This window comes from Emys orbicularis, chromosome 8 (genome assembly GCF_028017835.1).
Source record: "Emys orbicularis isolate rEmyOrb1 chromosome 8, rEmyOrb1.hap1, whole genome shotgun sequence".
In the NCBI taxonomy this organism is placed as follows: domain Eukaryota; kingdom Metazoa; phylum Chordata; order Testudines; family Emydidae; genus Emys; species Emys orbicularis.
Genome location: NC_088690.1, coordinates 76,363,004 through 76,390,804, shown reverse-complemented (window position 1 = coordinate 76,390,804; position 27,801 = coordinate 76,363,004). Strand labels below are relative to the sequence as shown.

Below are 27,801 nucleotides of genomic sequence, written 5' to 3'. Positions count from 1 at the left end.
ATGTGATCACTAAGTAGTGCTCACTGGTTTGTTTTGGTAGGATTGTGTCTAAGCACCTAGGCTGCTGCCACTGATATTTTTAAGAGCAAAGGAGGCAAGAATTTGTTTAGAATTAAAACAGTTCACAGCAGGAGGGCGAAATAGAGCCCTCCCTTCCCACAGGTCTCCTACCATTCCCAGCACCATGTTACCAGCTATTAAATGAAGTGGGAAAGGGAGCAGATCATTCTTTCAGAGCGTGGCAGGGGGGGATGGTTAGTCAGTTGCCTGCAAAAGGCTTTTCCTCGTATCTGCAGCCAGTAGACACAGGCCCATGGCCTGTGCCTGCCCTCCATATTGCTGTCAGAAAATCAAAGGGGTTCATTGGAAGAGCCAGGGCTGAGGAGGTGAATCCCCTCTGTTGGCTCTATGGGTCCTGGCGATACACCAACCCTTCTTGCTGTGGTGGCAGCAGCGCCCACGACCTTCAGCTACAATCAAGTTGAGCTCCCATTCCAAAGTGAAACCCAAGGAGCTGTGCCCTGACTGGAACATCTGCCCACCCCGGACCCCCAGCAAGGGCAGAAGGTGGTTGCCTTCGGCCTGTGTGTCATGTTCGCTGCTGGCTGCTCCGGATATTAAGAAACATTCCCTGCTTGGAACCATACATGTGCTGGGTCATTGCTACTCCCCAAAGCCCCCCACACCCACCTCCCTCCCCAGGAGGTTATCTGCAAAGCAAAGGACTATTGGGTTCTGGCCTTGCCTCTGTGGCCAGCCGGGGCTTTCCCTGTGGGGAATGGACTCGCTCTTTGGGTCTGTCGGGCCTTAGCTGCAGGGAGAGCCAACAGATCTGGTTACTCTATTTACACAAGCCAGCCAAGGAGCCTGCTGCCTTGCCCCCCCCTCCCCCCCCCCCCCCCCCCAGCTGCGCCCTATGGGGTGTGCAGCATGGAATGCTTCTGCCGGAACGCTTCCAAGAACGAGAAAACCCCCCGCTTCCGAGTGCTGGCGCCGCTGCCGTTTTTCTGCAGGGAGTGGCCCGTGGAAGGGAACGGGCACCCTGGGGAGTCCACAGATGCCGTTCTCTTCATCTTAAGCACCGAGCGTGAGCTGCCCTTCGGCCTCAGCCGCGAGGTGGAGGCCACCAGACACTTCTGGTACTGAACCTGTGACGGAATGGGAGCAGCGGGTCAGAGTGTCACAGAGACCGGACCACAAAGAGCGCTCTGCCTCAACAAGAACCCAGCAAGCAGAGAAGGGTCGTCATCATCCCTGCACTGTGTGTAAACTGAGTCACAGAGCGATTAGGTAGTTGTTCAAAGGCAGCTGGCAGAGCTAAAGATAGAACCCAAGAGTTCTGATTCAGTCTGCCCCTTCATCTAATTGCTAGACTCCACTCTCTCCTAGAGCTGGGAATGGAACCAAGGAACCCTGTCTCTGTCCCTTCCTCTAACCACTGGAACCGCCCCCTTCCCATGCGTACAAATTGGCTCTGCATTTCATGTGTGCATCATACTTCTCAGCAGACTCTCCAGCCGGACGATACCAGCAAAAGGGCATCTTCAGTTCCCCCTACTCTGACCACTAAACCCCACTCCCCCCAGAGTCCTCTCCCACCCTGCTCCCCCCAGCTCCAAGTCACCCAAATCTGCCCTGTCTTTAGCCCATTTCCTATAGGTGCTTGTGGAGAGTGGTTTGTGAGATGCTGATGGCACCTTCTCTCTAGATGTCCAGAGCGCCTCAGCTTAAAAGGGTTTTCCCTAGGAGCAGCCCCTCTCCTTGTACTCCCCAGGACACTGATGTAGAGTGGACACAGGAAACACCGAGGCAGTGGGAACCCAAGGAAAGGCAGCGAGTTCCAGGGGTGCTTTGAGACAGGTGTCAGGGTATGGAATGAATCCGTTGGGGGGTGGAGTTTACATAAGAACAGCCATACTGGGTCAGACCAATGGGCCATCTGGCCCAATATCCTGTTTTCTGACAGAGGCCAATGCCAGGTGCTCCAGAGGGGATCAACAGACCACGGCAATTATTCAGTGATCCATCCCCTGTCATCCAGTCCCAGCTTCTGGCAGTTGGAGGTTTAGGGTCACCCCAAGCATGGAGTTGCCTCCCTGATTGTCTTGGCTAATAGCCATTGATGGACCTATTCTCCAGGAACTTATCTAATTGTTTTTTGAAGCCAGTTATAATTTTGGCCTTCACAACATCTCCTGGCAATGAGTTCCACAGGTTGATTGTGCATTGTGTGAAGAAGTATTTCCTTTTGTTTGTTTTAAACCTGCTGCCTATTAATTTCATTGGCTAACCCCTAGTTCTTGTGTTATATGAAGGGGTAAATAACAGTTTCCTAGTCACTGTCTCCACACCATTCATGATTCTATAGACCTCTGTCATATCTTCCATTAATCATCTCTTATCCAAGTTGAACAGGCCCACTCTTTTTAATCTCTCCTCATATGGAAGCTGTTCCATACCCCTCGTCATTTTTGTTGCCCTTCTCTATACTTTTTCCAATGCTAACAGATCTTTTTTTCCCCAGACATCTGTGTCAGATGTGAAAAGTGAAAACCCTTCCCCCATCTACCCCCACACTAACCCCTCCAGACTCTGCCCCACCTCCATCTGTCCCCACACTAACCCCCCAGACTATGCACCACCCCGACCTCTAAATACTGTTTTCTACAGGGACTGTGGGTGCTCCCTTGGGTGGCCAAAGCCTGGCTGGGAGGGGGCTGGGCATGTTGTTTGGCCCCGAAGCATCCAGGTGTCTCCCCGGCCTCAGGGTCTGAGGGGGCAGCTGAGCGAGTCGACCCCCTCCAAACACCAAGGTGAGTTCCCTGACAGGGAACCAGGTTTGTCTCCAGAGGACATGGCCCCATGTGAGGGAAGACAGCAGCGTGTCTCCCACCCTGCCTGGACCCTGCTGCAGACATGTACTGGCAGGGCCCACACGCTGTGCAGCTTTTTGAAAGCACCACGTACTTGTTAAGAGCTACAGTCTGTCAGTGATACCCGCACCTCTAGAGACCCAGGGGCCTTGTTAGCCCAGAGCCCACCCCCCCTGCCAAGGTGAGACAGAGCCCCTCATGGGGATGGTTCAGAGGTGAAACAGCCCAAAGACCAGGTGGGTTCAGAGCTGTCCCAGTCTATAGGTCTCAGTAGAGAGCAAGGACTGACTGGATCATGGACCCCCCTACAGGGCAGGGCTGAGGGAGAGCTGCCCAGGCAGCCCCTCTCTGGGGCTAGATGGAAGGCGTCGGTCTCTAGGGCTCTCAGTCCAGCACCTTTCACCGCAGAGAGTTTCCCTGGGGGCGGGGTGGAGCACACTCACCATGCATGCAGCCTGCACAGCCTCTGAGATGGTGCCGGCATCCGGCTCACACCAGAAGGCCGTGCACTGGAAATGCTGCTGCCCCATGTCTACGATGAGAGCAAACGTGTGAGCGTTCTTCCCAACACCGATGAAGGTCACGTAGCGGACCTGGCACTCAAAGATGTGGGCGTCTTCCTCACCAGCCTCAAAGGAACACACACGAGAGCAGTCACTAGACTCAGGCAGAGAGGAAACGATCCTGCCTCAGGGTTACCTCAATGTACTTGAGAGGGATCTAAAGAACCATAGTAGAAAAGACCCAGCATGTCCCAACTAGGCCACCCCCTGGGCCTACAACTTTGTCCCCTACTGTCCCCAGGGCTCCCAAGCAATGGAGCTTCCAGCTTGTACACGGGGAAGCGACTCCATGGCCTGATGGATAATGAGCCTTCTCCAACCATCAGCTAACGTTCCCTTGGCGTCATTTCACCTTATTTTCTCTCAGAGCCTCCTACGTCATTCCTCTTCCTCCTGGTGCCTACACCCTATGCGTCCTTGCAACCTCCAGCAGGAGTCCAGCCCAGCTAACCTATTTACTGCTCAAGTTGGCAACACTCCTCCCAGCACCTCACTGTGCCTGCTGCTGAGTGGGCCCCAGCAGCATTGAGCTCCTCTCGTTGCCCAAGGCCTGTGCTCACTGTCCCTTCAGGACAATTGATGGCAGCTATGTGGAGTACCAGACAAACCTCAGAGCCCACGAGCTGGCAGCGCTGAACTCCTTTCAGCCAGCCCTGAGCACTGCTGGCATTGCCTAGCAACATTAACGAGCGAGTGGCTTGGAACCACAGGCCGAGGGCAGGTGAGAGGGCATTGGCTACAAGGTCAGTAGGACCTGTTCTCTGGTTGCATTTGCCAGAGAAGTGTAACTGGGTGGGCTCCAGGGCAGTGGGGGCTGCAGTAAGAAATCCCCAAACCCACCCTAGAGCCCGTTCCACTGGATGCATGGGAGCTTCAACGAGTGAACCCCCTGTATTCCAGAGGCAGCCACTCAGTGGGCACACTTCAGCAGCAGGAGAGGGGTAGTGTGCCCTGTGGTAGAGCCCCCAGAAGGCCAAGCATGTGGAATGTTACCTCTGCCTGGTGCACCATCATCACCGAGTCTGACACGCTGACAAGGGAGGGGGTCCACTGCTCACGGCCTTGGCTGCTCATCAGGGTCTCAATGGCCTCGTTCAGTATGTCCATCCCTGGGGAGATGAGCAGAGGGGATGGACCACGCCCTCCGCTCCTGGCACAATGAGGCCAGTTACCACTCACCCATCAGGCTCCTCTGAAGCCATCAGCCTACAGGACTCAGCAGGGCTATGCTGCCCAGAGGGAAATGCAAGGGTGGGAGTGCTCTGCGCTGCCGGTGTCCAGTGGGGTGGGGAGAGATAGGGGGCTACAGGCAGCTTCATCCAGCCAGAGGGATGAAGGGAGGGGGTGCACAAGCAGCCCCTTCAGCTAGGATGAGGCATGGGCAGCACCTGCTAGAGACTGGCAGGAGATGCCAGCGAATCCTGCAGAGATTGCAAGTTCCATGGTTACAGGGCAGTGTCACTGGTGCAGAAGCCAGTGGAGACACTGAGTGGGGAGACTCCCTGGGGACCAGGGGCAGGAAGCAACACAACAAGGCATATAGGCAGCAGCAGTGCTCCAGACCAGCCCTCAGTGCTTCACAACATGGATTCTTTGGTGCCACACCCCAGGCCAGCCCACAGCACAGCTAGGCCTCAGTGTCCCAACACCAGGGTGGCCAACAGCACAGCCAGGCCTCAGTGTTCTCCCCGCCCCCCCAAGAAAAAGCCCTCCAGGGTTGCCAGGCATCCGTTTTTTGACCAGAACGCCCGGTCAAAAAGGGACCCTGGTGGCTCTGGTCAGCACCGCTGATCAGGCTGTTAAAAATCTGGTCAGCGGCACAGTGGGGCTAAGGCAGGCTCCCTGCCTGCTCTGGCTCCACACAGCTCCCGGAAGTGGCCGGCATGTCCAGCTTCTAAGCACGGGGGCAGCACACAGAGCCCCCTGGCCTCTCCGCCTAAGAGCCAGAGGAGGGACATGCTGGCCACTTCTGGGAGCCGCCTGAGGTAAGCGCCGCCCAGCTGGAGCCAGCACCTTAAATCCCCTCCTGCACCCCAACCTCCTGCCCCAGGTTAGAACCCCCTTCTGCACCCTAACTCCCTCCCGGAGCCCGCACCCCACACCCCAACCCCCAGCCCTGAGCCCCCTCCCACACCCTAACTGTCTCCCAGAGCCTGCACCGCCTCCTGCACCCCAACCTCCTGCCCCAGGTCAGAACCCCCTCCTGCACCCTAACTCCCTCCCAGAGCTCGCACCCCACCCCCCAGCCTGGCTGGGCTTTTCAGGAGCTCTCAGTGCTGGCTTAACTCTGCTCCCATTGAGGCCAGTGGCCATTCGGCCACCGACACGGTTCAGTTGGTGCAGCATCCCCCCCCCGGGTTCTCTTTCAGTACACAGCGGCCCATATGATGTAACAGCATAGGGACTGTAGCAAGAGCTTCCCCCCAGGGCTACTCACCCATGGCTTTGGGCACCGGTAAGCTGCCAATATACAGGGCTTCATACTTCTGGATAGACTGCCTCATGGCGTCCAGAACATCAACTGCCAGAGACAAGAGCAAGCCAGAGCAAGTTCTCCTCCAGCTCCTCACCACCTTGAACAAAGCCCACCTCTTTACCAAGGGGTGGGAGCTTCATTGTATTACCCCCCAGGCAAAGGCCAACCTGAGGGCTGCCCTGCTTACAGGATGCCTGTTGGTGTCTTAGGCACAGGTGACATAGATTTCCCCACCTAGCACCAGTCGCTTGGCTTCGGGGCTTACAGGACAGAGAGAGCAGGAGGCGATCCATTCTGCTGGGGTACAGCCCTCCACCACCCTGGGATTGGTTCTGTGCATGTGGGGTTGTTTCCTTCTCTTGAAGACGTTCTAGGAGCTCCCCTGCCTTGAGCCCAGCCCCACAGGCTCTGAGCACAGCCCAGGGCACACCTTAGGCCTTTCTTTCAAGGAAAGGTTGTGTTGTGCTAGGTCTCCCCCACCACCCCGCTTATGAAAACAGGCTGCCATGGGTACAATGGGGCAGGCCTTGGTGGGAGAGAAAGAGCGAGCCCCATCCTCTGGCATACAGCCCAAAGCTCCTATCTATAAATCGGGGGGGGACATCAGTTTGAGAGCTGATATCTCAGCCCCTTTCAGGGCTAGAAAGGAGCACCCTGTACCCATGGGCAGGGAGTTCCCAGCTGTCCCATGGGACAAGGTGAGGGTTTCTATCCTTGGTGGCAGGGGCAGCAGGTTTGTAGAAATTTTGGTGGTGCCCAGAACACCCAGAACCCACCCCCCCAAACTCTGCCCCCCACCTGCCTAAGGCTCTGGGAGGGAGTTTGGGTTGGGGGAGGAGGTCTGGGGTGCAGGCCCTGGGCTGAGGCAGGGGATTGGAGTGCAGGAGGGGGTGAGAGGTTGGGCTCTGGGAGGGAGTTTGGGTGGGGGAGGGGGTCTGGGGTGCAGGTTCTGGGATGGAGTTTGGGTGCTGAGTGCAGGCTCCGGGCTGGGGCACGGGGTGAGAGTGCAGGAGGGGGTGAGGGATGCAGGCTCTGGGATGGAGTTTGGGTGTAGGCTCTGGGCTGGGGCAAGGGGTGGGGGTGCAGGAGGGGGTGAGGGGTGCAGGCTCTGGGAGGGAGTTTGGGTGCAGGCTCTTGGAGGGAGTGCGGAGGGCTGGGGTATAGGCTCTGGGAGGGAGTTTGGGTGCTGGGTACAGGCTCCAGGCTAGGGCAGGGGGTGGGTGTGCAGGAGGGGGTGAGGGGTGCAGGCTCTGGGACAGAGTTTGGGTGCAGACTCTGGGGTGGGGGTGCAGTCTCTGGGAGGGAGTTTGGGGGCAGGAGGGGGTGTGTGGGAAGGGGGTGGGGGTGCAGGCTCTGAGACAGAGTTTGAGTGCTGGGTGCAAGCTGGGGCAGGGGCTGGGGGTGCAGGAGGGGGTGAGGGGAGCAGGTTCTGGGACGGAGTTTGGGTGCAGGCTCTGGGGTGGGGGTTCAGGCTCTGGGAGGGAGTTTGGGGATGGGAGGGGGTGCGGAGGGAGGGGGTGCAGGCTCTGGGAGTTTGGGGGCAGGAGGGGGGTGAGGGAAAGGGGTGGGGGTGCAGACTCTGGGAGGAGGTGGGGGGGTGCAGCGCTTACCTGGGGCTCCTAGGCAGGGCAGGCTGGGGGTCTCTGTGCACTGCTACCCCCAGGCACTGCCCCTGCAGCTTCCCATTGGCCGCAGGGGCGCTTGGGGTGGCACACTGACCCATCCTGCCCAGGGGCCGCAGGGAGGGGCCGGCAGCCACGTGGAGTGAGCAGGCAGGAAGCCGCTCAGCTCCGCTGCGCTGCTGGTGGTGAGTGGGGGCCCCGGGCTGTTTTAAATGGCCCGGGAGGATGCTGGGGGGGGGGTGCCCAGGGATGGAAGGCGGGGATGAGGGAGAGACCAGTGCTGGAGCCAGGCACCATGGGCCCATAGAACTCGCCGCCCGTTGGTGGGCCAGGAAGTATCAGATCTTGACCCTGTTACTCATGCAGATGCTTGCGTTAGGGGAAAGGAAGGACCATTTGCGGGCAAAGTCTTTAGCGGAGGTTTCAAAATGGGAGTTGTGCAGAGTCCGCAGGGGGTGGCGATGCTGGCAGTAGGCATGGGGGAAATGATCAGTGGGCAGAGTGCAGGTGATGGGGTCTCGCCTGTCACTCGTGCCCCCAGGTGGCATGGGAGGCATGTGCAGGCAGCAGAGGGGTGAAAGGAACGCCCTGGAGTACCTTGCAGCGGTAAGTTGTCCGGCGAGATGGGCTGCAGCGTGATGGATCGAGTGAGGCTGTTGCTGACCACTGCCCGCTCGGCCATAATCTGCACAGCACAGAGAAACACCATCACACAGAGACTTCCCACAGGCCTCTGCTCTCAGATCCTGGCTGGTGGGGCTCAGGCCCTGGGTGGTCAGGTAAAAACACCCCTGCTGGGTAGCAGGATAGTACCAGGGAAAATGAGTGTGGCTGTCTATGGCCTGGTGGCTAGAGCCCTAGCCTGGGACTCAGGAGACCTGGATGTTAGTCCTAGATCTGCTGGTGACCTTGAGCAAGTCTCTGTGACTTGGTTTCCCCATCTTCCCTTTGAGACACGCTATATAGGAGCTAGCTATTACTCTCATTAGCACTTGTAGAGCTCAGGGAGGGAGAGCTGTACCATCAGGTAGGGACCATCGAATTGTGGAGGTGAATGCGTGGTTACGCAGATGGTGTCGGAGAGAGGGCTTTGGATTCTTCAACCATGGAATGTTGTTCCAGGAAGAAGGATTGCTAGGAAGAGATGGGACCCACCTAACCAAGAGAGGGAAGAGCATCTTCGCAGGCAGGCTTGCTAACCTAGTGAGGAGGGCTTTAAACTAGGTTCGCCAGGGGATGGTGACCTAAGCCCAAAGGTAAGTGGGGAAGTGGGATATCGGGAGGAAACACAAGGAGGAGGAAACAAGACAGGAAGCCTCCTGATTCATACTGAGAAAGTAGGGCAGTCGGCTAGTTATCTTAGGTGCATGTACACGAATGCAAGCCTGGGAAACAAGCAGGAAGGATTGGAAGTCCTGACACAATCAAGGAACTATGATGTGATTGGAATAACAGAAACGTGGTGTGGCAGTTCACATGACTGGAACACTGTCATGGACGGGTATAAACTGGGTATAAACTGTTCAGGAAGGACAGGTACGGGAGGAAAGGTGGAGGAGTTGCATTGTATGTAAGAGAGCGGTATGATTGCTCAGAGCTCCAGTATGAAACTGGAGAAAATCCTGTTGAGAATCTTTGGGTTAAGTTTAGAGGTGAGAGCAACAAGGATAATGTCGTGGTGGGCATGTGCTATAGACCACCGGATCAGAAGGATGAGGTAGACGAGGCTTTCTTCGGACAACTAACTGAAGTTTCCAGATCACAGGCCCTGGTTCTAATGGGGGACTTCAATCACCCTGACATCTGCTGGGAGAGCAATACAGCAATGCACAGACAATCCAGGAAGTTTTTGAAGAGTGTTGGAGACAACTTCCTGGTACAAGTGCTGGAGGAACCGACTAGGAGCCGTGCTCCTCTTGACCTGCTGCTTACAAACAGGGAAGAATTGGTAAGAGAAGTAGAAGTGGGTGGCAACCTAGGCAGCAGGGACCATGAGATGGTTGAGTTCAGAATCCTGACAAAAGGAAGAAAGGAGAGTAGCAAAATACGGACCCTGGACTTCAGAAAAGCAGACTTAGACTCCCTTAGGGAACTGATGGGCGGGATCCCCTGGGAGGCTAATATGAGGGGGAAATAGCAGAACTAAAATTCATTTGCAAATTTAACACCATTAATTTAGGCTTGAATAGGGACTGGGAGTGGCTGGCTCATTACAAAAGCAGCTTTGCTTCTCCTGGAATTGATACCTCCTCATTTATTATTGGGAGTGGACTACATCCACCCTGATCGAATTGGCCCTGTCAACACTGGTTCTCCACTTGTGAGGTAACTCCTGTTTCTTCATATGTCACTATATAATGCCTGCATCTGTAATTTTCACTCCATGCATCTGAAGAAGTGGGTTTTTTACCCACGAAAGCTTATGCCCAAATAAATCTGTTAGTCTTTAAGGTGCTACCAGACTGCTTGTTGTTTATGAGGGGGAAAGGAGTCCAGGAGAGCTGGCTGTATTTTAAAGAAGCCTTATTGAGGGCACAGGAACTAACCATCCCAATGTGCAGAAAGAATAGCAAATATGGCAGTTGACCAGCTTGGCTTAACAGTGAAATCTTCGGTGAGCTTAAACTCAAAAAGGAAGCTTACAAGAAGTGGAAATTTGGACAGATGACTAGGGAGGAGTATAAAAATATTGCTCGAGCATGCAGGGGTGTAATCAGGAAGGCCAAGGCACAACTGGAGTTGCAGCTAGCAGGGATGTGAAGCGTAACAAGAAGGGTTTCTACAGGTATGTTAGCAACAAGAAGAAGGTCAGGGAAAGACTAAGTTTGGGACCCTTACTGAATGGGGGAGGCAACATAGTGACAAATGATGTGGAAAAAGCTGAAGAAGTCAATGGTTTTTTTGCCTCGGTCTTCACAGAAAAGGTCAGCTCCCAGACTGCTGCACTGGGCAGCACAGTATGGGGAGGAGGTGAGCAGCCTTCAGTGGTGAAAGAACAGGTTAAGAACTATTTAGAAAAGCTGGACATGCACAAGTCCGTGGGTCCGGATCTAATGCATCCAAGGGTGCTGAGGGAGTTGGCTGATGTGATTGCAGAGCCAATGGCCATTATCTTTGAAAATTCGTGATGATCGGGGGAGGTCCCGGACGATTGGGAAAAGGCAAATATAGTGCCCATATTTTAAAAAGGGAAGAAATAAAACCTGGGAACTACAGCCTCACTTCAGTCCCCAGCAAAATCATGGAGCAGGTCCTCAAGGAATCCATTTTGAAGCACTTGGAGGAGAGGAAGGTGATCAAGAACAGTCAACATGGATTCACCCAGGGCAAGTCATGCCTAACCAACCTGATTGCCTTCTATGATAAGATAACTGGCTCTGTGGATATGGGGAAAGTGGTGGATGTGATATACCTTGACTTTAGCAAAGCTTTTGCTACAGTCTCCCACAGTATTCTTGCCAGCAAGTTAAAAAAGTATGGATTGGATGAATGGACTATAAGGTGGATAGAAATCTGGCTAGATTGTCGGGTTCAACTGGTAGTGATCAACAGCTCAATGTCTAGTTGGCAGCTGGTCTCAAGCAGAGTGCCCCGGCGTTCAGTCCTGGGGCTGGTTTTGTTCAACATCTTTATTAATGATCTGGATGATGGGATGGATTGCATCCTCAGCAAGTTCGCAGATGACACTAAGCTGGGGGGAAAGGTAGATACACTGGAGGGTAGGGATAGGGTCCAGAGTGACCTAGACAAATTAGAGGATTGGGCCAAAAGAAACCTGATGAGGTTCAACAAGGACAAGTGCAGAGTCCTGCACTTAGGAAGGAAGAATCCCATGCACCGCTACAGGTTGGGGATCGACTGGCTAAGCAACAGCTCTGCAGAAAAGGACCTGGGGATTACAGTGGACGAGAAGCTGGATATGAGTCAGCAATGTGCCCTTGTTGCCAAGAAGACCAACAGCATATTGGCCTGTGTTAGTAGGAGCATTGCCAGCAGATCGAGGGAAGTGATTATTCCCCTCTATTAGGCACTGGTGAGGCCACACCTGGAGTATTGTGTCCAGTTTTGTTCACCCCAATACAGAAGGGATGTGAACAAATTGGAGAGAGTCCAGAGGAGGGCAATGGAAATGATTATGGGGCTGGGGCACATGACTTACGAGGAGAGGCTGAGGGAACTGGGGTTATTTAGTCTGCAGAAGAGAAGAGTGAGGGAGGATTTGATAGCAGCCTTCAACTACCTGAAGGGAGGGGTACCAAAGAGGATGGAACGAGGATGTTCTCAGTGGTGGCAGATGACAGAACAAGAAGCAATGGTCACAAGTTGCAGTGGGGGAGGTCTAGGTTAGATATTAGGAAACAATATTTCACTAGGAGGGTGGTGAAGCACTGGAATGGGTTACCTAGGGAGGTGGTGGAATCTCCATCCTTAGAGGTTTTTAAGGCCCGGCTTGACAAAGCCCTGGCTGGGATGATTTAGTTGGTGTTGGTCCTGCTTTGAGCAGGGGATTGGACTAGATCACCTCCTGAGGTCTCTTCCAACCCTAATATTCTATGATTCTATGATCAGGTGGGGAAACTGAGGCACACAGTGGGGGCAATGACCTGTCTGAGGCTACACAGCAAGTCTGTGGCAGAGCAGGAATTGGCACTCAGATCTTACTGACTCCCAGCCCTGTGCTTCACCCACAGTGCTCATCAGTGCCCTTGCCATGGTCTCCACTCCCCAGGGCCAGGCTGGACGGTCCCCGTTGGATCAGGGAGCGACTCCTGTTGGTCCTGCCTCATGCTGTTCCCAAGCATGGATGCTGCTCTGGGAGGCCTCCCAACAGCCAGAGGCCTGGAACATGTCCGGTTCGGAGACACCTGCCAACAGGAGTGGAACCTGGCTGCTAGCCCAGGAGAAGCCTGATCTAAAGGAGTGAAGGGGCATGTGGGCTCAGGACTCCCTGCCAACAGCTCAGCAGGGCTGAGGGAGCCAGGCTGGGACAGGCCCAGGCATGCTGGGCAGCATGTCCCTGGGAGCACACCTTGGAGCACATCTCATGCAGGGCCTTGGCGATGGCTTTGGCAGGCACGTTGCAGTGGAAGACATGGCACTTCAGCATGCATGTGTCCTTGTCACTGGCCACGAAAGCAAAATCCCTGCAAGGAGAGGAGAGTGGGGTGAGCAGGAGGATGGGGGTGGGGCGTCGGCCCCGCCCATGGAAGCCGAGCTACATTACCTGTCCCTGCAGCCAGCGTGGCAGCGTGTGGAGAGAGGAAAGGAGACAGCAGTTAATGCACTGATTCCTGTGTGGCAGCAGCGAGCCGGGACGTGCATCTCAACGCACCCCTCACCAGCACTTCCCTGCTGGGAGGGGAGGAAAGGCCCACTGCAGAGAACCAGCAGCAGTACCAAGCAATGCCCTGTGTCCCAGCAGGTACAATGCAAGGGTGCCATGCCAGCCCTGGGCTGCAATGCCCGGCATTGTGCTATGTGCAGCGATGCCCCATTGCTGGGGTGACACCACGTCCTGGCACCAGACCCTAAGGGATCACAGAGCAGTTTCAAATGTCACTGGAGGCTGGATTACAGGACACGGGGCAGTCCTGCCCACACGCCAGGGAGTGCGCCTGCTGTACCAGGGTGGCAAGGGCTCCGCCAGAGTGAGCTCCAGCAGCCCCCCAACCCCTCGGCCACTCACCTGCCATTGTTGCAGCCCACGCCCCAGACACGGATGTTGATGATGGGCTGGCAGTGGATCAGGCTATGATCCAGAGGGTCCAGCAAGCTCATTGTGTCCTTCTTCAGAATCATCACCATGTTCTGGCCCTGCAAGGAGAGAGCAGGGGCGCTCAGCGCACAGGCCTCCCCTTCCCCTCCCCAGGCTGCCCAGCTCCCCCTCCCACCCATGCCAGAGGGGTGGCCAGAGGCAGGTGGGGATGGGACACCCTCTCCCCCACCAGGAGCTTTGAGGGCACCCCCAGGATGCATTGTTTGGGGAGGGCAGTGCCTGCGTCTGGGATCAGGATGGAGGAGCAGGCTGGGGGCACATGGGAAGTGACTCACCCTCTGCCCAGTGACCCTGAATCGGGCAGAGTTGCGGCTGCTACTGAGATGGCAGGAGATCTCCATGGAGAGTCACTAGCCAGGCTTGATGGAAGCCAAGACTCTGGGGCCAGCGTCCTGACTCTTGTGAGCAGATCCGCGCTCCTCCCAGGCACCCGTGGCACCCAGTGGCACCCCCATGTCAGGAAAGGGACTCACCTCACCCCAGCTACCCGCGGGGTCCCGACCCTCACACTTGCTCTGCGAGAGCTGCTGGATGCAGTTATTCACCGCGATGCTGCTCTTGCCCGGGGCCAGGTCCTCCTCTGGGATCTCCACCCAGCCCAGGGAGCGCACAACGAAGCACTGAAGGGGGAGACACATGGGGGTCACACTCAGCAACAGCCCAGACCCCCCACCAGCTCCCCTCAGCCTCATTGAGCCTGACAGAGCCAAGGCCAATATAGCGACCCAGTCTGGGCAGAGGGCTAATCGATACAGTATAAACAGCTTCTGCCAAGCCAACCCTCTGGGGGCACCGCAATGCCAGCCTCCCAGGACTCTGAACATCAATCAACTGGGCCCAATGCCCCAGCTAGCCCAGCTACCAGCACCATCCTATGCCTCTGGAGGTTCCGCTGGGTGTAGGGGAATGGACTAGATGACCTCTCGAAGTCCCTCTCCAGTCCTGTGATTCTAAGAAGCCAGCAGAGCATATGGGTGAGAATTCAGGGCTCCACCCACTCTCTGTCTGTTCCCAGGGCTCACTCACAGCCAGCAAGGGAGTCATGAGAGCATGCTGGGTACTGAAATGCGCCTCAGGAGGCTGCCCATGGCCACTGGACAGGAGCAGCCCAGCCACACCAACAGCCCCCAGGGCCCAAACCCCTCCACTAGATCAGCCCAACCCCCTGTCCCAGCCCCTGAGCCCCCTCCCACACACTAACTCCCTTCCAGAGCCTGCACCAAATGGCCCCTCGGTGACAGTACCTTGGAGCCAGGCTCTGTGGCGCCAGGAGGGAACTCCTCCCCATGCCAGGGCATGAAGGTCCTGTAAAGGAAGGCACGGCATTAGCCATGGCAATGAGCAGGGCATGGCAGGGAGCAGCAGCAGGAGCCCAGCAGGCTGAGGGCCTCTGCCTCTGCCTCTGCCCAGAGCAGTGAGGGCACCGTGTCTGACCCTGCCTAGGGCTGGAAGGCATTGCTAACTTGCCCTGGCCTGGCCTGGTGGGTGCTCACTGGGGTGGGGTTTCTTGATAGAGACCCTGCCCCACTAGGAACTGGACCCAGGCCCACCAGCTGCTTCCACACAGGCCACCAAAGAGCCATGAGTTGGAGCCTGGGCGGTCTAGTCACAGGACCCCTCCTTCCCATTTCCCCATCAGTCCGTATGATCCCACAGCAAAGAGAACCAGCCCTTTTCTCCCATGGGCAGCACCAACAAACAGGGCTCTCCCAGAAGAGGTGTAAGCATGTGCCCGCAGCACCCCGACCCTGGTCTCCGGAATCCACTCATCTGCTGTGACACGGGCCCCACTTCATGATCCAATGCAGAGACAACACAAGCTCTTGGCCCCACTGCCCCTGGGATCAGGGTGAACCCTCTCCTCTCTCCCTCCCCCAAGCTCTGTGCCCAGCCCCACCCCTGGGATCAGGACGAGTTCTCTCTCTCCTGAGACACTGTCTGGCTTGGGAAGATGTTGGCTGCTCCTGATCCAAACAGTATGACATGCCCCCATTTACCATTGTGAAGGGCACATGAAAAAGCAAGTATAATCCCAGCATTCTCCAGTGTGCCAAGCAGGGATGCGGCATTTGCCCTAACAGATCAAGCCATGCCAACCCACCTAGCACAGCATCCTGCCGCCTGCAGTGGCTGGTACCTGACTCTTCTGAGGAAGTGATCAGCAAGATACACCCCACGAGGCACCTGGCCCAATGTGCAATGCTGCTCAGATGAGGAGAGGGGTTCCCTCCTGACCTGCTGGCCATGGCCCTGAAGCATGAGGTTTGATTCCCCTTAGTTAGCTGCCTAGCCAGATGTTGACAGTAAGAGAGTTTCTCCATGTGTAGATTTACTGGCACATGGCTGCAAGTTAAGCCAGTGGATTTGGGGGCTGCCCATGCAAAGGCATTGCCTCCCAGAGCAGGGAGGGCAAGTCCCACTCTTCAGAGCTGGGGCAGGAGGTCAGGATGGTTTAATTCATCCCTGGGTGCCACATGGCCAAACAGCCAGGGACAAACTGGGAAGTTTAGAGAGGAGACTCATGAGTGCTGAGGAGGCCGGAGGGAGTGGCTGAGGGGAAGGGGTTCCCTGCATGCCAGGGGCTCAGCAGTGACTATGTGGGGACAGATAGCTGACACCATGCAGCCCGGGGAGAAGGAGGTTCCTTAGAGGAGGATTGAGCATGGAACTAAGAGGAATGAGATGAAATTAAGAGGAAAATATAGTTTGATTATCAGGAAACGGCTTCCTGATTGTGAGGCACCCATGGCTGTGGAATTGTCTCCCCAGGGAAGAAGCGGGACCCAGCACTTGGGATGAAAGCTGGGCTAAGTCAAACCCTAGCAACAGGCAGGAGCGGTGCCAGGGTTTTTGCTGCCCTAGGTGGCAGCGCTCCTCCTCAGAGCATTCGGCGGCGGGGATCCTTCTGCTCCACGTCTTCGGGGCACTTCGGCGGCGGGTTCCGGAGTGAGTGAAGGACCCGCTGCCGAAGCGCCCCGAAGACGCAGAGCGGAAGGACCCCTGCCACTGAATTGCCGCCCCCGAAATCCTGCCGCCCTAGGCGACCGCCTAGGGTCGCCTAGTGGAAGCGCTGGCCCTGGCAATAGGGATTAACCCAGGGAGGCGAACATGACAAGGTGCCAGTGACTTCTCTCCCCTGGGGTTTGTCCTAACCAGGCATGCTTTGGCAAGGTAACCTGTGCGGCGAGCCCTACCTTCTGGGCAACGATGCCACTGGACTGGGGACGGGTCTCTCCTCGGACGCGAGCTTTACTGCGGCTGCTGGTAGATCCTGAGCAGAGACAGGAGAAGAGACTCGTGAGAAGGCCACCAGAAAGCACATGGAGCTTGTGTGCAGATGAGTGTTCCTGGTGAGTGCAAGCCCCCCTGTTGACACAGCCCTACTTAGCCCTGGCCATCTCCCCTCCCAGGGTGACCGGAGGTGATTGATCTAATCTCATTCCTCCCACATGGAACTGGCAGTGCTAAGACTAAAGCCGACCTTCTCCTGGCATTCTGTACCGTTTCCTGCAATGCAGCTTCTCCGCTAGCCGCCAGGCTCCCTCCCAGGCCAGAAGTGCACGACGGCCGTTGCCACTGTGTGGTGCCCGTGGGCACATGCCAGTAGTAGGTCCCTGAGGAGTCGTGAATTTTCCTCCATCCTGGGGGAAGGTCAGGCTCTGTCTCCAGATTCTGGTCACTCCACAGGTTATCTAGGAACACAGAAAGCATCAGGCAGCTGGGGTCAGGGTTTGTGGAGCAACTTTCATCCTAAAGGATCCCAATGCACTTTACAGATACTGCACTGTCCCTTTACCCATGGCTGAAATGCAGCCACCTCTGGGGTGGGACACAGCACTTGTTTACCAGCAACCCTACATGATGGTTTAGGACCGTAAAGATATTACAGCGCATTCAGCTGGGAACCTTGCCAGAATGCAGTTATTCACACTGGAATTTGGCCAGGACACCGAGGCAAACACTCCAGCTCTTTAAGGGCCAGGGGGCCTGGGGCCAGCCAGCCCTGTTCACTTTATCAGCCGCAGCTTGAAGGGGTCAGGTGTGTTCTATAAGAAAGGGGGTTTAGCTCAGCTGGAGGAGGGAGAGGGGATCCTGCAGTAGCCCCTGGAGCCGAAGGGACAGAGAGGCAGAGGGGGAAAAGCCCTGGGTGGGCGGAGGAACTGCTGTTGGGTTTAATGTCTGCCCAAGTTTTACATTTGGAGACTAAAATTGTGTCTGGAAAAAGAACAGGAGTACTTGTGGCACCTTAGAGACTAACAAATTTATTTGAACATAAGCTTTTGTGGGCTAAAACCCACTTCATTGGATGCATGCAGTGTATTTTCCACTGCATGCATCCGATGAAGTGGGTTTTAGTCCACGAAAGCTTATGCTCAAATAAATTTGTTAGTCTCTAAGGTGCCACAAGTACTCCTCATTCTTTTTGCTGATACAGACTAACACGGCTGGTACTCTGAAACCTGTGCCTGGAAAGAGACTCTTGACAAGGCCGTGAGTCCCTCATCAGCTGGGGAGACAGGCCAGCACCTCTCCCGCGGCGCTGAATGCAGCCAAGCAATCGGCCCCAGGAACTGAGGCAGCAGCAGTTAGCATGGAGCCAGACCGGGTAAGGCGCTCCTGCTGCAGGATCACTGTGACTCAAGCAATCAGGACCTGTCCTCGATCACAGAAATGCAGGGCTGGAAAGGACCTGGAGAGGTCATCAAGTCTAGCCCCCGCGTTGAGCCAGGACACCATGCTGGAATGCAGCACCTCCAGCAGTACAGCACCCCTAGAGCCAGTCCGAGGTACCAGTTCAGTAGGAACTCAGAGGGAAGGGTGCTGCCTCTAGAAGACAAACAGCTGTGCATTATTAATAAGGCACCAAGTGAACAAATCAAAAGGACACAGTCCCTGCTCTGAAAAGCTGACAGTCTATGTAGGGGCATAAGCTGACAAAACAGAGTGGAAAGAGAAATGGGGGACAAGGGCATGAGGTAGTTCAGTGGTGCTGCACCTTGTTTGCTTTATATAGATGTGGTGTCACATTAACTGCTATGTTCATGTCTTATGCAGTGTTGGTGTAGCCGTGTCAGTCCCAGGGTATTAGAGAGACAAGGAGGGTGAGGTAATAGCTTTTATTGGACCAATTTCTGGGTGAGAGAGACAAGCTTTCATGTGCATGTCTTGTGGGTGCATCATCTGTGTATCCAAAACATACACACACACACACACACACACACACACACACACACACGGCTGAGTATGCAGGGAGGGTCGAGGTAATTTTGTTTCCTGGCTCCATGGCACCAATCCAGTTCACTTCCTCTTTCTACAGTCTAGAATCTACAGTCTTGTCCTGGTGAATTTCAGCCAGGGCTGAGCCCTGATCCAGCTGTGATGGGGGAAGCCCCCTGGTTGTGGTGGAGCTGGCATGCTCCCAGAGAGTGGGGAGAGCATGAGGCAGGAGGGTCGCTCCTGATGAGCCTCCTTGTATGAAATCCATTGGTTCATACTTAGATGGAAAAATTCACGTCGCAAAGGGGTGAGCTTGGGTGGGAGGCCCAGAGCTGAAGCGCCCCATGCACCGAAGTCCCTAGTGGCTCTGAACACAGAGGACTTGCAGGATCACATTCTGAAATGCTAACTGCGCTTGGAGCCCCTCCCTCGGGAGCTCCATCCAACTCTCACTGTAACAGCTGCTCGTCTTCATCTACATTCTTCCAGCAACTTACATCCCAAAGCACTTTGCACACACTATCCACGCAGCCCCACTGAAATGCAGCCAGCTCTGGGGTGGAGGGCGGCACCTAACGGCACACAACAGCAAATTCTCATTCTTTTGAGAAGTACCTTTTAGCTCTGCAGCACACAGAACCCTGGGTTCTGAGCTCTCGTCCAAAGGAAGTGCACGGTGCTGGACTTCTTATCCCCAGAAGGAGAAAGGGCCGGACTGACCCCTCTGGAATTGGCAGGGAGCCTGGGGGTATGTCTGCACAGCAAAAAAAGCTCCATGGCAGTGAGTGTCAGGGTATGTCTACACTACGAAATTAGGTCGATTTTATAGAAGTCGATTTTTAGAAATCGAGTTTATACAGTTGATTCCGTATGTCCACACTAAGAGCATTAAGTCGGCGGAGTGCGTCCTCACGACCATGGCTAGCATCAACTTACGGAGCGGTGCACTGTGGGTAGCTATCCCACAGTTCCCGCAGTCTCCGCCGCCCATTGGAATTCTGGGTTAAGCTCTCAATGCCTGATGGGGCAAAAACATTGTCGCGGGTGGTTTTGGGTACATGTCGTCAGTCGCCCCTCCCTCCGGGAAAGCAACGTCAGACAGTTGTTTCGCGCCTTTTTCCCGTGCAGACGCCATACCATGGCAAGCATGGAGCCCGCTCAGCAAAGCTCACGGTCACCGCTGCTGTTGTGTCCTGGGTGCTGCTGTCAGCAGATGGTGCAGTAGGACTGCTAACCGTCATCATCCACAGCTTCCGCTGCAACTCTGCTCTCCTGCTCTTGTAAAGGAGCTCAGTCTCAATAGCAAATTTCTCCAAGTTGTCAGAAATCTGCGCTTATCCTTGAGTATAGTGTTCCACTATACTGGTGGATACCTGCAAAACCTTCCAGGAATCAGTCACTTGGCTATCGCCACTCACTTCTCAACTGTCAGGGCAGCTCTCATCTTGGTATTCATGCGCTTCAGGGTGGGGGAAAGCAACTCACAGCAAGGGAGCTACAATGCAATGACTCATCTGCATGAGGCCACACCAGGGGAATTGCTCAACCTTGCTTGGAGAAAGTAATGCTCACCTGACTCTGAAGAGGGGGGCAAAGCCAAGGGGGAGGAAAGAACATAATAAAAGGGAGAGACATTTGCCATGTTCTTCCTCTCTTCCACCTATATCTACAGACACCACCACCACCAAACGACTGAAGTGCTAATCAAAGAGGAGAGCCTGACTGAAGAGCAACCAGCCAGCCTGTGGTGAGAAGCATCTAAGTTTGTAAGGACATTGAAAGTGTTAAGATCACTTAAAATCTATCTTTATAGTTAATAAATGTGTTTGTTTGTTTATTCTACCTGAAGCAGTGCATTTGGTTTGAAGCATGGCAGAGGCTCCCCTTGGGATAACAAGCCTGGCACATATCAATTTCTTTGTTAAATTGACAAACTCATATAAGCTTGCAGCATCCAGTGGGCATAACCAGACACTGCAAGACGGAGGTTCCTAGGGTTGTGTCTGGGACCAGAGATATTGGCTAGTGTCATTCGCTTGAAAGTACACCTCTACCCCGATATAACGCTGTCCTCAGGAGCCAAAAAATCTTACTGCGTTATAGGTGAAACCGCGTTATATCGAACTTGCTTTGATCCGCCGGAGAGCACAGCCCCACCCCCCCGGAGCGCTGCTTTACCGCGTTATATCCGAATTTGTGTTATATCGGGTCGCGTTATATCGGGGCAGAGGTATAGCTGGGAGCAGCTTACATGCCAGAAGCTGTGTATGAACATCCCAGGAATGGAGTTCTCACAGCACAGTAGGGTCAGGCTGGCTCCCAGAGTCAAGGATTGGAGTGACCTAGCAGACCACCGGTCCAGATAACACCAGAGGGGAAGGTCACAGACAGCCTTTCATCTCCAGCCGTTACATTTCAGATCACAAAACACAGTGCAAACAATCTACAGGGACCGCATGCCCCAGCTGCATGGCATCCCCTCGCGCCACCCTGGGGCACTGGGACTCGGAGGGAAGACTGGCCCCTGCTAAGCACTAACACCATGTCCCGTAACACCTGCCTCTGCCTTTCTCTCAATCCCCCACCAATTACTGACCAGGCCCAGTGCTGTTCTGCTTCTGAGATGTGTTGAGCTCACCGGTCATGCTGGTGTGGCTACACACAGCCTCCGCAGGGGCAGGAGTGAGGGGGTCTAATGTGCGCCACACCAGCTGATGCTTTGTGGGGAGGAAGAGGAGGAAGGAAAGTAAAAGGGAAATCATTGAGGATCTTGGAGGCCCAGAATGCCACCTTCCCCACTTCAGAAGCAGGAGAATAGCTCAGTCCCTGCCCCTCCTCAGAATAGACATGAATCAGAACCTGCAGCCCGGCTCTTCCTTGCAGGAATCAAAGGTGCAGTATCTGTAACTGTATCCGTCCCCGGGAATACAGCTAAAAATAGCCAAAGGTCAGCATGCCCCTGCTGCATTATTATCTTGTTGAGACGCCCAACATGGGCAGAACAGAAGGTGAATAATCCATCACCAGGCTCTAGCATACTCCGTGCCTCTGCTCTCCCCGGCGGCACAACCCGCCCAGGCAGCTGCAAGCCACACTTTACTTAATCAGGTCCCGTCATCAGTCGGGCCGGCTCAGCCAGCTGCTGGTAGAAGCCGCCTGCACCCTCCACACGGAAAGATTAATGCCCCAGCATAGAGCCTGCAGCAAAGCAGCCAGCTGCGGCCCAGCTCCTTCCTACCACTGGAACCATCACATCCACTGCCAGCCACACAGCCTCTGTCACTGCCAAAGCCCTTTGCTCAGGAGGTCAGGACAGTGCCCAGACGGTGCCCAAGCATGGCCCACAACCTGCCAGGGGCCCAAGGGCTACACTGCATCTATCTATCCCCAGGAGGGGTTGAGGACCTGGCGTTGCTCTGAAGGGGGTGAAACATATGAGGAAGACACAAGGCCATTGGGGTCTGAACCAGAGAAAGTTTGTGCCTTATCCAAGCAGAGAGGACACCATGCCTCTCTCAACACGGCACTTGCAACACTGTGCTGGGAATATGGCATTGAGGCCGAGCTCCGCTGTGCCAGGAAGACAGAGGCAAATTGGAGGGAACCAAGAAGAGCCACAAAATGATCAGGGGGCTGGAGGGAAAGGCAAAAGCACTAATGGCCCTTTGTAGTCACGGCTCCCCTGATGTCAGTGAGCATTGGGCCAGGCCCCAGATCTGCAGTACCTGGCCGAGCAAGCGCTAAGAGGAGCTGGGGGAGGAAACTGTTGGTGTGGAGTTGAAATTAAGGCCTGTTGACCTGAAACCTAATCCTCCGAACAGGAGCAGGTTCCCCACTAGGGCCAGGGCAGCTCTCCCAAGGGTGCATTCCCCAGGCATGGTTACATCCCGTCTGATCCTAACTGCTCAAGCAATGGGGCTCCCAGCCCCTCCACCCCCGCCCCTCCTGCTGCACTGTCAGGAAATTGGTCCCTGAGACTCAGCCTAAATTTTCCTTTTCATTCCCGCACAGCCACACCCCGTTGGGCTTTGCCCCCCTCAACTGCACATGCCTCTCCTAGCCTAGCACTCGAATTGGCTCCCTGGATGAGCTACTCCCAGGAGGTCAGGCGCAATGACCCGCCAGGTGCCCTGCAGAAGGGAAGGGCGAACGAGTTTGTGTCCTTGCCCCTCAGCTTGTCTAAAATACCAGGCGACGGGGAGCCTCCCTCTCCTTGCTGAGGGGTGGGGCCGTCCCAAAGGTTCAGCAGTGCGGGACTCGCCAGCCCCCCCCCCCACACACACACCTGGGGAAAGCTGCCACCACTGCAACGTCAGCATCCTGCTGCGAATCTCAGCAAGAAGGCAGGTTCCTAAGTGGGAACAGCAGTTTACGAAACAAGCCCGCTGGCAGGGCGGCTTTGCCAACTACCAACGAGCAGGAATGACACAACCCACACACCTTTATGCAGCAGAGAAGCCCCCCTCTAAAGGGCCAGCTGCTGCCCTGACCCCAGGCAGCTGTGGTCAGACCAGCTTCCTGGGCCACAGCATCACATCAAGGTTCCTCCCCACCCTGGACTCTCAGCCACGTTCTCCCAGAGGTCTCATTGGTTGGGTTGTTTGCAGAGGGTGCACACTGCTTGGTCCCCACCCCCAGGGAGCTGGCCTCACTTCTGACAGACTGGGGGTCCGTGTTCTGCACCCCAGTGCCCAGAGGTAGCTGGCCAGGAGGGGATGGGGTGAGCCCCATGCTTTCCCAGAAGGGGATAACGTGGGCCAGAGGGGCTGCAAAGTGGGGGCCATTTAGGCTGACGGGAAAGCCCCAACTGAGGGAAGCTCACCGGTGCAGGAACAGACGGGGCTTCTAGAAAGCCAGGGAGCTGGGAGCAGAAAGGAGGCTGCAGGGAGTCACTGGCAGTCACTCTCCCTGAGACAAGGGGGAGAAAGGGATTTGGACCCAAGAGGAAGGGTTTGTGTTGTCTAGCAACCCAGGAGATTGGGGTTTGGTTAGAAGGGTGGAGAACGCGAGGCTGGGATAGGCAAGGTAGGAAGCACTCCAGGGGAGAGGCAGGAAGGTTTGTGCTAGTACAGAGCTCTGCTGCTGGAGATAGGGTCTCTAGTAGGGTCCCAGTGTAGGGAGCGGGCCTGAGTTCCCCTGAGCGAGTGGCACAATCTAGGCTGTGAACTTGAAGACTGTCCAGAACCATTTGCTCTAGTCACAGAGGGCAGTGGGGTTAAGCACTGCTTGGGACAGTGTGGAAGATGTTGACAGTACTCTGCAAGGGGAGGAGCACTGTTACTTGGTCAAACGGCTAGGCCCCAAAGATGAGGCGCAGCAGCTCCCGAGGAGCAAGAGAAGGGCCACAGCGCGAGAGTGTGAGACAGCAGGCTGAGGAACCACAAGAAGAGGGCCTCAGGCTGGAAGAGCTAATGCCTCGACCACCCAGGAGGAGGTGCCCCCTGTGAGTAGAGGCCCCCGTGACAGGAATCTTGACACTGGCTCCGCGAGAGACATATTTTGAATACAAGCCTTTTCCTGTCTTTCATTCAATGCATAGAGAGACTGTGCCCGGAGCCTGATCTCAGACAGCCCCTCCCAACTGCCCCAAGCCTCCTGCCTCCCACGCAGCACCAGGCTCTGGCAGAACTGGGAATGAGTGCAGACACACCGACTCCTGAGACCGAGTGGAGAGGAGGCACCCTGCAGCCTAGCCAGCTGAGCTGCACTGTGGATCTTCATCCCTGCACAGGCCTTCACCTTCTGCAGTTGGGGCCCAATTCTGGGGATGTGGCATGCTTTCACCTCTCATTGGGACTTCAGGGTGACTTGGGACACTCAGCATCCCACAGGATCAGGCCCTGGGAGATGCTCTCCATCAATGGCACTAGCACATTTACCATGCCCTGATGCTGCCCCCTTTTCTGTATTAGGGGACCCTGGTCTTTCTGTGTTGGTGGGTATACACCATACTTGTCATTGATTCTACCCTCCAGCCAATGACTCTGCGACAGAAATCTCAGCCCAGAATTACATGGCAGGATAATAACATTGATCCCAAAGACACTAAACCGCTATCAAACCCATGCCAACTCTGGGAATTTAATCAAGGGGCGGCAGGCTTTCAGCATGGAGATTAATCTGGTCAGAACGGGCTACAGCTCCGCACAGCCTCCCCCAGCTCCAGCTTCTCCTCTCCACTGCTCTGTTCTCAGGGGCCAGGATGCATGTGAGGCTGGGAGAGATGAAGATAACTTTCCTTCAGGTGTTAAATGGCTGCATATTGGGAAGAAGCAGCTGAAATCTTCCTGATCTCTGGTGGGGCAAAGGGAGCAGCTGGGCAGGATGCTTTGGGAAATGATGTGGGAGTGGTTGCTTTAGCAACAAATTATCTTTAATACAAACCAAATTTGCTTATACAGCATCACACATTTGGTGTGGCTGTCAGGCTGGCAAGAGATGCCCTGACATTCCCTGGAGGGTGATTCGTCTCTGTAGCCACAGATCAGGTGCAGTCCAGGCAGCGGCAGTGCCAGTTTTCCCCCACCTCCACCCAGTGCTGGAGTCCTAGAAAATAAGTGCCAAGCAGGGAGCAGAGGGGAAGTGGAGGGAGCTGGGAGGAAGATAAGGGCAGTGAGAGAGCTGGAGGATGCCCAGGGGAGCAGGGGATGACTTCCTGTGGAGCCCATCCTGTGCCCACCTCCCCCCTACCTGTGCCCAGCTCCCTGTGGGGGGCTCTTCTGCCCAGGCAATCCCACTACCCAGCTCCCCACATTGCCCAGCTCTAGCTCCGCCCTAGGCTCCTGGTAGCTCTGGGCCCCCACGCTCCCCTGCCTGGTCCTGGCTGCAGTGTCCCCAACTCTTTCTACACTGACACCTCTCCAAGAGCCTGCCACCAGGGCCCAGCACCTGCCTCTCAGAGGACACTCTGCAGCCAGTGAGAGAAAGGAGCAGGCAGCCTGGGACTGGCAGAAGTACTATAACACTGTTCTATCTCCCAGAACAGTGTTCTGGAGCATTCTGACACAACCTGAGCACTGCCCCCACCCCTTCTCAGCCCAACGTGCCTCAGCCATGACTCTCAAGTGCAAAGGAGCGGGGTCTACAGGGCTGAGACTGGCAATGGTTTTGGTGATTTGGACACCTGCTAGCCGGGAAATGGACTGAAACCCACCAAACTCATTTCACGAAGGCCACCAGATGGCCACCAGGGGGAAACAACTTAGGGTCATTTGGAATTCTTTAGCGATGCTAACCTTTTAGAGAGGCACTTTCCTGATTCAGCAGGGCTGTTACCAATAATAGGTGGTAACAGCATCGCTGCATGGCCAAAGCTGCCCAGCTGCAGGAAATCCCAGAGTAGGGGCCTCAGGACAAGTGGGTCTTGTTTTTCAAAAGAGCAAGTGCATATGCAAGGGCCCTAGATTTGCTCAGGGCAGCCCAGTAGCCCTGGTGGGATGCAGGTAAACTGGGGTGTGGATGTGCCCATAATCATCAGAGAGATTCCTCTGCAAGGAGCATGAGCTCTCATGCCTTGCCTCACTCAGACTCTGTGCGCTTCCCAAAGAAACAAAGTGAGGATAAATGCTACAGGACATTCCTGACTTCACCAGGAACCTGGTGGTGGAGAAAGGTGCCAGGATGCCATGCCAGGGGCCATTGGCCTCTGCTTGTCGACAGCACGGGCAGTGGCACACATAGGAAGAAGAGGATCCAGTGTCTGGGGCCCAGTGGCCTCTCTGCTTCCACTTCCAACAAGGAAAACAGGTGTGATGTGGACACTTGAACTGAGACACTCAGCTCATTTCATGCCAGCCAATCAGCCAGCAGGTGGGATGGTACCTGGGGATGGACTGAGATAAAGGACCTTCACCTGACTCCCATCCTCCCCCAGCCAGTTCCCCCCCCCACACACACACACACTCTCGGGGGTGATTTGGAACCTGTTCCATTTGCAGTGAACAGCTGCAGCTTGGCTTTCCCCTCCCCGGAGCCACTCAGCCCTCCCAGATTTGCCTTTTACTCCACACATGTTCCGCATCAGGAAAGTTGAGTAAAATGAGGGGAAGGGATTATCCGGGCTGCTGTTCCTGGTGCTGGCAGGGCTGCGGGTCTAAGGCTGGGCCCAGGTTTCCCACTCTTCAGCGCAGCCCTCCCAGCTAACGAGCAAGAGATTGTTGTAGTGGCAAATGAGAGGCCAAGCCAAGCCAATGTCCGCGTTCAGCACCATGGAGAGCTGCCCGAGGCATGGCCCGGACTGACCCAGCCAGCCTGCGGGAAGGACCCGGGAGGAGGCAGAGGCGCCCCTGCATGGGGGGAAGAACACAGGACGGCAAGAAGCAGCCGGGGGCCCATGGGCCGCTCGCTCCTCCGTGCAGAGAGCCCTTTGCAGACCGTCACCCCAGCAGGTGTCAACCCGGTGACCAGCAACAGGTCTGCAGCGAGCCAGGGACCCGCGCCGCCAGCGCCCGGCCCAGGGTGACGGGCTGGCGCTCTGCCCCTCCTCGGCACAGCGCAGGGGCACGGCTCTCTCTCTGCCCAGCCACGGCCCCCTCCCTTCCCCGGGCACGGCCCCTTGCCCGGCCGGCCCCCGCCCTGCCCGGGCACGGCCCCCCGGCTCTCACCGTCGCAGTTGACCAGGATGATGGCCAGCATGTAGTCCTTGCCCAGCATGGCCTCGGCGAGCCGGGCGCCCGGGGACTGGACGCGGCGAGCGGCGGCTGCAGGGCGAGCTGGAGCGCGGGGAGGGGCTGGGCAGGGGAGGCGGGGCCGGGGGAGGGGGCTGGAGGGGAGGTGCACGGGGAGGGGCAGAGGGGAGGAGCAGTGGGTCCGTGGCGTGCCGGAGGCCCGGGGTCTTGGGGGGAGCCAGGCGAGAGGGGCTGGGGGGAATGTGGGGTGCGGGCCGAGGGGGCTCAAGTGCAGGGGCAGGCCGCGGCTGTGGCCAGGGAGCTGGCCAAAGGCGGCCACTCCGCGCAGTTTCCATCCAGGGCCACTGCAGTGGGGAGGCAGAGGCCTGGCAGGAGGGGCTGGGGCGCTGTCCGGCCCTCAGCGGAGCCCTGGCTCCGCCTTCCGGGAAGGGAGCAGCTGGCCAGCTCTGTTCAGCAGAGATCCGGGTCCAAGGGGATCCTAAGGGTCCCACTGGCTCCCACACCCACCACCCTAGTATCTGTAATGGGACCTGACGCCCCTTTCCCAGCAGGGCCAGGAAACCCGAGTGGTCTATGGAGACAATGTTGAGAGCAGCTTCTTTCTCCAGTGGGACCAGATTCAGCCACCCATCTCTGCCATAGGGCAT

General features: G+C 56.1%; 1 protein-coding gene across 1 annotated transcript; it reads right to left on the bottom strand.

Annotated features, from left to right (window-relative positions):
* Positions 1 to 914: 914 nt before the first annotated feature.
* On the bottom strand, positions 915 to 27,801 carry APBB3 (amyloid beta precursor protein binding family B member 3). The gene is made up of 14 exons (XM_065409981.1): positions 27,690 to 27,801; positions 27,131 to 27,226; positions 16,812 to 17,002; positions 16,505 to 16,581; positions 14,555 to 14,615; positions 13,784 to 13,930; positions 13,221 to 13,348; positions 12,759 to 12,764; positions 12,564 to 12,678; positions 8,132 to 8,219; positions 5,874 to 5,957; positions 4,430 to 4,545; positions 3,317 to 3,502; positions 915 to 1,148 (listed from the first exon to the last, which is right to left on the bottom strand). Exons 1-14 carry the CDS (start codon positions 27,799 to 27,801, stop codon positions 915 to 917), a joined length of 1,641 nt encoding a protein of 546 aa, XP_065266053.1.

Bases quoted from the DNA above. Each gene is read 5' to 3' on its own strand.
- APBB3 (XM_065409981.1), bottom strand. From the start codon at position 27,801: ATGCCCTATGGCAGAGATGGGTGGCTGAATCTGGTCCCACTGGAGAAA. The intron at 16,582-16,811 runs GTACAGAATGCC...GTCTCTGCTCAG, and splicing joins AAGCTGCATTGCAGGAAACG to GATCTACCAGCAGCCGCAGT. The intron at 13,349-13,783 runs GTGAGTCCCTTT...CTCTCCTTGCAG, and splicing joins CCGCGGGTAGCTGGGGTGAG to GGCCAGAACATGGTGATGAT.